The sequence below is a fragment of the Penaeus vannamei genome, chromosome 42 (genome assembly GCF_042767895.1).
Source record: "Penaeus vannamei isolate JL-2024 chromosome 42, ASM4276789v1, whole genome shotgun sequence".
NCBI classification, from domain to species: Eukaryota; Metazoa; Arthropoda; class Malacostraca; order Decapoda; family Penaeidae; genus Penaeus; species Penaeus vannamei.
Window position 1 is genome coordinate 6,998,381 of NC_091590.1, and position 7,949 is coordinate 7,006,329.

The 7,949-nt window shown below is 49.1% G+C and overlaps 1 protein-coding gene across 1 annotated transcript in view; it reads left to right on the plus strand.

Moving 5' to 3' along the window:
- The first annotated feature begins 5,473 nt into the window (after positions 1-5,473).
- The window catches only part of LOC138860608 (GPI mannosyltransferase 3-like), a 7,584-nt gene continuing 5,108 nt past the window's right edge, over positions 5,474-7,949 (plus strand). The window contains exons 1-2 of the mRNA XM_070118477.1: positions 5,474-5,563; positions 6,322-6,434. Coding sequence (XP_069974578.1) covers positions 5,474-5,563; positions 6,322-6,434 — 203 coding nt within the window. The remainder of the gene's footprint in view (positions 5,564-6,321; positions 6,435-7,949) is intronic.

Here is a 7,949-nt window from a genome sequence, read left to right on the forward strand (position 1 = left end):
TTTAACAAGCGTATGCGCACAGATGGTGAATCTGTGGGGCAGAAGGTAAGCTGTGGCGCTTTTCCATGTGGATGAGCTAGTGTGGGTAAGCCAGTGAAGTGTTTTTTCCTCCCCAAACCGTGTGGTGATGATGGTGATGAAGGCGACGCTGAGCATTATGGAGGAGGTGGAGAAGGAGTTGGAGTAAGAGAAGGAGGAGGAGGAGGAACGGGAGAAGATGAAGAGGAGGAGGAGGAAGAAGAGGAAGGCGGCTGTGCTTTGTGAGAGTCTCGTAAATGTGCCGAGCCGGTGTTTGTGTGAGCAGCCCCGCGGGTCCTCTGGCTGGCTGGCCGGCCATGGCTGCAGCTGCGTCGGTTGGGTTGTTTTGTGAGTGCTGAATATGGGGGCCGCACGAGTGTTTTCAGGAGCCTGCCTGCTTCAGGAGTGCGGTCCGGGCTACGTACACCACGTGGGTGCGCGGCGGACCGAGTGCGGGGGCGCGAGCGAGCGGTGGTGGTAGCGGCGGCGTCGGGCCAGGCAGCCCACGCTCGCCCACCACATGTCCAATGCCACAACTCTTCCAGATAATGTCAAAAAAACACTTATCCCACGATCAGACGTTTCCATCCACCAAATGATATAAAATAAGAGAAAAAAAAGACATAGTATATTTTTCTTAGCTTATATAAGACACTCACAAAACAGGGCCCCCCCCCCCCCAAGGAAATTCAAATTTTTAACCTCCCTTCCCCCCTTCAAAAGACACTTACTAGCATCACTCTTAGTCCTTTTGTTATAACCTTAACGTACTCGTAAGAAAACTCCCTTTGTCTCATACCGCTGTCTCCTTTGACGACTAACAAGACACTTCCGAGAAATCGTATTTAATCTCTATCTCACAAAATAAGCCACGTTTCCTCACCGGCTTCCAGCACAGCAACACCACAGGCCATATTAATACGAATAATAACATCCATGATAATAATAATAGTCATACCAGTAATAATATCCATATAAAAAAGAATACTCGCGGGCACGAATCGAATGTTAAATGAAAAAAACTCACAAGACACGAGTAATAAATTACTTTGAACTTAACACACGCCTTGAATCCATTGTATAAGACCAAGAAACACTCCTCTTTGGCCACTTCCTTTCCTTCCTATTCACGTGTGTAGTTTCATTAACGCTGTTCACAACATGTTACAGGTCGTTGTAATTTCTTTGTGTAATTTCTCTCCCAGCCAGTCACGAAATCACACGTCATTCATAGGTCTATTCCTCGGACTCCACACAAACACCGATATGTTCGTCTCATGTGCCTTTTACCAAACACTCCACCACAGAAGCCACGTGCACATGTACTGGTTACTTTTGTTAGTGTTTTGCCGAACATGTAGGTTCAGTCACGGCTTATATAGATACACCAATTTCAAGGTGATGGTAACGGGATTGTATATTGCTCTTATTATCACCGGGAATGGTTTCTCTCCCACAATAGGTAGTCCAGCCAACATTTAGATTTTTTTTCTTCTCATCGCATTATCTGCTCATGCTCACCCCCCCCCCCCCATCCTCCATGAACAGCTCATTCCCACTCGCATCATTCCAGGAACAGCTCACCATACCCATGCTCACGCAGAGGACAGCTATTTCCCTCACCCTATACAGAGATTATTCCCTCCTACTCCATCTCCCTTCGCCTCCCCCTCCTCCAATCAAGGGTGGGGGGTGGACGCTATCACTTCCATTCCCCCCTTTTTCCTTTTTTTCCCAGTCTCAGTCGTCCTGTTCCCCAGTTCTTGCTGTGTGGCTACTCTTCCCCTCACCGTCCTCTTCTTTTTTATTACTCCAGGCAACCTTCTAAGATTCTCTTAATTTTTTGGTGTATGGTTATCCCCCATTACCCTCACCCTGGGGTCGGGTTCTTCTCCCCCCATCCTTCTCCCAGTCGCAACTGGCTATAATCGCCCCCTTCCCTTCCCCCACCCAGAGTGACCTTCCCTCTCCCCTCTTCTCTCCCATCACAATCACACTTGCGTGTGACAGTGCCCAATGCTTTACGTCAGTCGTCCCTCTGTTCTTGCTTCCACTCTATCTGCCTCTTTCCTATATTTCTCTTCTTTCCCATTTGCCTCGACCTTCCTTTCCCGTTTCCCCTCTTCTGTCCTTTTGTTCCCCTCGTTCCTGGTTCCCTCGCCAGCGTGCGGGACGGCGGCGGGTGACGCGCGACTGGGGAGGGGGGGAGTGAGGGGAAGGACGGGGCTGAAGCTCTCCTCTCCGCACCAACTCCGTTACACGCATAGACTTTTGGCATAGATAATTGGCGCTGTAACGCAGGAAATGTGCGTCTATAAACGTTATGTTCCATTCTTTGAGCAACTCGTTATAGTATTGAAAAAAGAGAACCACCATCATAACTAGTTTTTTTGTTATACTTTGGAGCGCAGTTAGTTTTGCTGCTGTGCGTTTGTTGTCGAGATTTTGAGGACGGGATTTGTAATTAGTGATCATGGGGAGCGTTTCGTTCCTAAGCACCCCGGAAAAGCAGTAATTACCAAATATCAAAGATTAGAGTAACGTGGAAATCATACGGGAATGAGATCAATATTCGCCAAAATGAAATGTACTTCAGTATCCATTGTCCTTTCGAAGCATCCGCGACTGTAATTTCCTTTTAGAATAATATCCGTCATTTCAAGTTGTATAACGTCGCAGCGATCTGTTTCAAGTATCCCGAATCTGCCAGAATTTTAAATCTGTCCAGGGCTGGGGTCTCGGGGAGGGTATAGGGGGGGGGGGGGGTGATATCAGAGAGAAATTTTGAGCTGGGTTGGTGCGAAGACCAATACTTATTTAGGCCTTGGTTAAGATTCCGCGGGTGGGTTTGGCTAATGATTCCATTTGTCCCTTCAGATAGCGGGAGAAAAATAGTCCCCTTGCGGTATCACGTGGTTCAGTCGGGTTGGGCACGGGAAACCGGACGATTTGTCACCCCCCCTACGTCCGGTTTTTCATCCTTTAACATATTGCTGGTTCTGTAGTCTTACTACCTCCTCCATATCTAAAAACTTTATTCGGTTAACATGGTATCTTCGTCTGTGCCCCACATATGAGCATACGACGACCACCACAACCTCACTTTCCCCCTCACTCACCCCTTCCTCCCTCCCTCTCACCCCTCCCTCTCTCTGACCCCCACTTACCCCCACTCACTCACCCCTTCCTCACTCTCACCCCCACTTACCCCCACTCACTCACCCCTCCCTCACTCTCACCCCCACTTACCCCCAATCACTCACCCCTCCCTCACTCTGATCCCCACTTACCCCCACTCACTCACCCCTCCCTCACTCTCACCCCCACTTACCCCCACTCACTCACCCCTCCCTCACTCTCACCCCCACTCACTCACCTCTCCCTCACTCTCACCCCTCCCTCACTCTCACCCCCACTCACTCACCCCTCCCTCACTCTCACCCCCACTCACTCACCCCTCCCTCACTCTCACCCCCACTCACTCTCCCCCCCTCACTCTCACCCCCCTCACTCTCACCCCCACTCACCCCTCCGTCTCTAACACCTTATCACTGCCATCATTCACCATGTAGGTAGGGCGGAAGGACACTTAGCTGGGAGCGCCGTAGAGAGTCAGTCCTTAGCTACATTACTAGTCCCTCCCCTAAAAGCCCGTGACCCTGGCGGACTTCTCGGGGGCATAGACCGGACACCCACACTAGCTTACACCACAACTAAGACGTTTATTTTCCTACCTCCCTTCCCTTAAATTCTCTTCTCGTTCTCTTGCTTTCTCACTCTCCCTCTTTTTTGTATTATTATTATTGTTATTATCATTATTATTATGATTATGATTACAGTCTTTTATATAATCTTAGATTTTGTACATGTTAAAATGCAGATTGTACCCACCACCACTACCTCACCAGATGAACACCTTGTGTATTTTAATGACCCTCTCCTGTAGCCTAAACCTGTGTACCCCGGCCTGAACCACACCCATCTACACCTTCCCTCTCCGTGTCCCGTGTTTGTGTAACCTTCCCCTCCCCACCCCCACCCCTCCCAATCGTACTTCACACAACCACTTCCACTTCAGGTGAACTTCACTCGCTTTCGTGACGGAATTCTGGCCTGATTAAGTTGACGTTCTCCCCCTTTTATTTAAAAAAATGATGTTGGGAAGTAGCCCTGGAAGGTCGTCTTAGCAGGTAGCCTAAAATGCTCCTGCTATAACGGCTTGTCGCCATCTCTTTGCTCTTGGCCAGAACACCGTCCCTTCATTACAAAAATCCAGTCACAACAGATACTAGCAAGCACAAATTCTGAAGATTTTTTTGTCCAAATCTGTCAATAGAGAATTTTTGTTCTTCACTCCCCAGTCCCTCTTTGTCGGAACACGATTAGTACCGTCTCATAATCCCCACCCCCAACCCTCCCCCTATTTCCTATTACCTCCCTTACCCCAACCCCTTTGTGGTATCCCTCTATGGGCCCCTCCAGTCTACCCTCCCCCACGTCCCCACCCCCTACTCCCCCCCCCTAACACGTTACCCGCTTGTTCCCCCCGACACCAGAGTTGTCAGGCACCGGGAAGGTAGGTGATCATTCTGATGTTGTTTTCTTGAGTGTTGTTCCTCATTAGCTAGGGCGATTTGAGGGGGAGGGGGGGGTCTGGCGGAGGAGGAGGAGGAGGGGTTGCTTGTTCATTCTCTTGCCCTCCCCCACTCTCTCCTCCTCCTTCCTCCTCCCAGGCCTTACCTGCCCATTCCACACTTTTCCCTTCCCATACCTCCTTAAAATGCATTCTCCCGCCCGGCGTACATGCCACTCTGCATCCCTTCTTATCTAGTAGTGCTCTCTTTCTCCTTCCCCGTACTCCCACCCCTTGGTCTCCCGTTCTCCCTCCCCATACTCCCAACCCTTCCTCTCCCTTTCTTCCTCCCCTCCTCCGTCTCCTTCCCTCCATCTCTCCCTCTCCCTACCCCGTCCTCCGACTCCTTCCCCACCTTTCCCTCTCCCTACACCTTCCCCCACTTTCCCCTCTTCTTGTCCTCTTTCCCCTACCCCTACCTCTCCCTGTCCCCTTTACACTTCCTATCCCCTTCCCTTTCCACTTCCCATCTCCCCTCCCTCCTCCCTTTCGCGATCTCTTATCTCCCTTCCCCGTTTTCACCTCCCCCCTCCCCCTCTAATTTCAGGGCAGGAGTAGCTCCCTTTTGCCAGCGCAATAGAATGATTTGAATATAAAGTTATGGTAGACTTTGCCCCCCTTTAAAAGCCAGAGATTTGCATTTGATTTCCCCTCTATTGTGACTAGCATCTTGATACAAGCAATTTTAGCTGCTGGTAAGTAAGTACTGAGTAAATCGGTGTGCATGACGCTTTTGACAGCTGTGTTGCCCTCCCGTTTGGTCTTGGCAGGTATTTTGCCCTCCCTTCCCTTGACAGGTGTCTTGCCCCCCTCCCCTAGACAATGTGTACAAATGATCTTGAAGGAAGGAGAATGTCCTTTGTTATTCTAATAGCAGTGAGCTGTACGGAGAATGTCTCCTTAACCACCCCTGTAGTTATTTTCTTTTTCACCTACAGGGCAAAATGAGTGATTTACAAGATTTGTTTTATGCTTAAAAAGCCCCCCGTGACAGATAGTGAGGGTTAGCTGCGAAGTGTATGTTTGAACAAAGGTGACACGTTTGCGTCAGTTCAGCCCGAGGGTTGTGAATAGGGTAAACATCCGGGGAAAGGAGGGGGGGAGGGGTTGGAGGGGGGATTGATTGGGGAAGGCGGAGGGGAAAGGTCTGGTGACGAGTGCATGCACCTGGGGATTGTGAATAGGGTAGCAAGTGTTTATAGTATGTTAGATCTTAGCATTTCTTTCGCCCTATCGCCCCCTCACCCGTTTTTGTGATAACCTCTCTGGTGCTAGGCAAAGTGGTGAAAGCGTTGCGCAACCAAGAGCAGATTTTGTTAGGGGTGGAGTTGGGGGTGGTGGAGCCGTGTTATGTTACATCTAATTGTAATGCAGTCATCACGCAAGGCTGTACGACCCCTCCTAGTTCGTACTCCCTTCAAGAGGAGGAAAGAGAGGTCTTTTCCTCTTTTTTTTTTAGGAGGGTTGTATCGAATGCGAATAGGTTTTAGCTGGATTTTACGTTATCCATTGTATTTTGTCTGGGGGATTGAGTTTCACATTTAATGCGATGTAAGCATCACCAGTATTTGGATCAAGTTCTTTTCAGCTAAAATAAACCCTCCTATACATATTTCAAGTAAAGAAAAAACGGCCTTTTTCCCCTTCCGACGTATTCCGTGGCACTGCAGATTGATAACTTTGAACTTGGCCCGGCACTGCCACAGACTTCACTCAAGAATTCGGCTAATCGGGGCACGAGTGCAGTTGTGAACGGGAAACTCGGCTCCTCGTGGGGCCGAAAGTGCGTTTGTTTCCTTGTTGGCGAAACGTGGCGGAAGTTTCTCCATTTTAACGTTTTTGTTTTCGGTGGGCGGGTGCATTTTGGGGAAGGGGACGGGGTTGGGGGGGGGGGCTTTTGTTGTAGTTCATATTTGGCGAAACATGAAAGATGGAGTGTGCATGCCCCCCCCCCCCCCTCTCTCTCTCTCTCTCTCTCTCTCTCTCTCTCTCTCTCTCTCTCTCTCTCTCTCTCTCTCTCTCTCTCTCTCTCTCTCTCTCTCTCTCTCTCTCTCTCTCTCACGTTTCATTTGTTTGCCTTTGCAATGTAATGGTTGAATTCCTTATCGTTACGTGTTTGGCTACGTGTGTTTGTTATCTTTACGATACTGTAAATCAGGAGTAGGAAGGGGAGCAGGGATCGAGATATGCGGCAGGGCAGGGGAGGGGGGGGAGTTAGCATACCCAGCATGCCCCACCAAGCCCATTATACCCCGGTTGTGTTTACAGCCTCGAAACGTAGTAATACCCTTTGCGTGCGCGTTCCGGAGCGTGCTTGCGTGGAGTGAACGGAGGGAGGGGAGGGGAGGTGGGGGGGGGGTCGTGAGAGAGGAAATGTAGATAAATAGAATTCGATAATTACCGCCAAACCAGTCGTATCTTTGCGTGTGGTCGTCAGGTAGGTCGTTTCATGACGTTTCATTTTTCTTTTCTTTTTTGACATGGTGGAGAAAAAAGGGCAATTTTAACGGACTTGTTAAGGTTTTGGTGTAATTCTGAAATGTTCATTTTTCCCATTTCTGTCTTGATTGTGGGTTTATTTTATTTTATTTTCAATTGTTTATACTTTTTAAAATCTGAGCTTTATTTCCTCCTGCGATAAATGTCACAACGTTTAGATTTTTTCCCGCTGTTAAGCCGATATCAGGGATGATAGATGTGTAATCAATCAAGGGATTTTCTAGCGTCTGGTTTCGTTTCGCGTTGTGGGAGGCCTTTTTTGTTGTTGGATGGTTTTGACCTTTAATAAAGTTTATAGTTGATGAGTTCTTATTTACGAGGGAAAGGTGAAGAATCACGGGATGCGTGCGTGTGTATCTTTCTTATTTTATATAATTTTTACTCATTATAATTAATAATTATTATTAATAATTACCCCTCGTTTCTTCCTCAACCCCCGCCCCCCACTCTCTCTCTCTCTCCCTCCCACTCTCTCCTTTCTGCTGTGCCGTGTATCTCAACCCTCTATCAGTCTTTACCTTTCTGCCATTCATCCTCTCTTACCTCCTTCCTACGCCCATATACAAGCACGCCCACGCCCATCAACCAGACCTTCAGCAGAGTTTTTTTTTATCGCTATCCTCCTCCTCCTTCCTCCCTCCTCCCTCCCTCCCTCCTCCTCCTCCTCCCTCCCTCCCTCCCTCCCTCCCTCCCTCCCTCCCTCCCTCCTCCCTCCTCCTCCTCCTCCTCCTCCTCCTCCTCCCCCTCCTCCCTCCTCTCCTCTTGTTCATCCCTTTTTCCCCTTTCCCCCTTTGTCCTT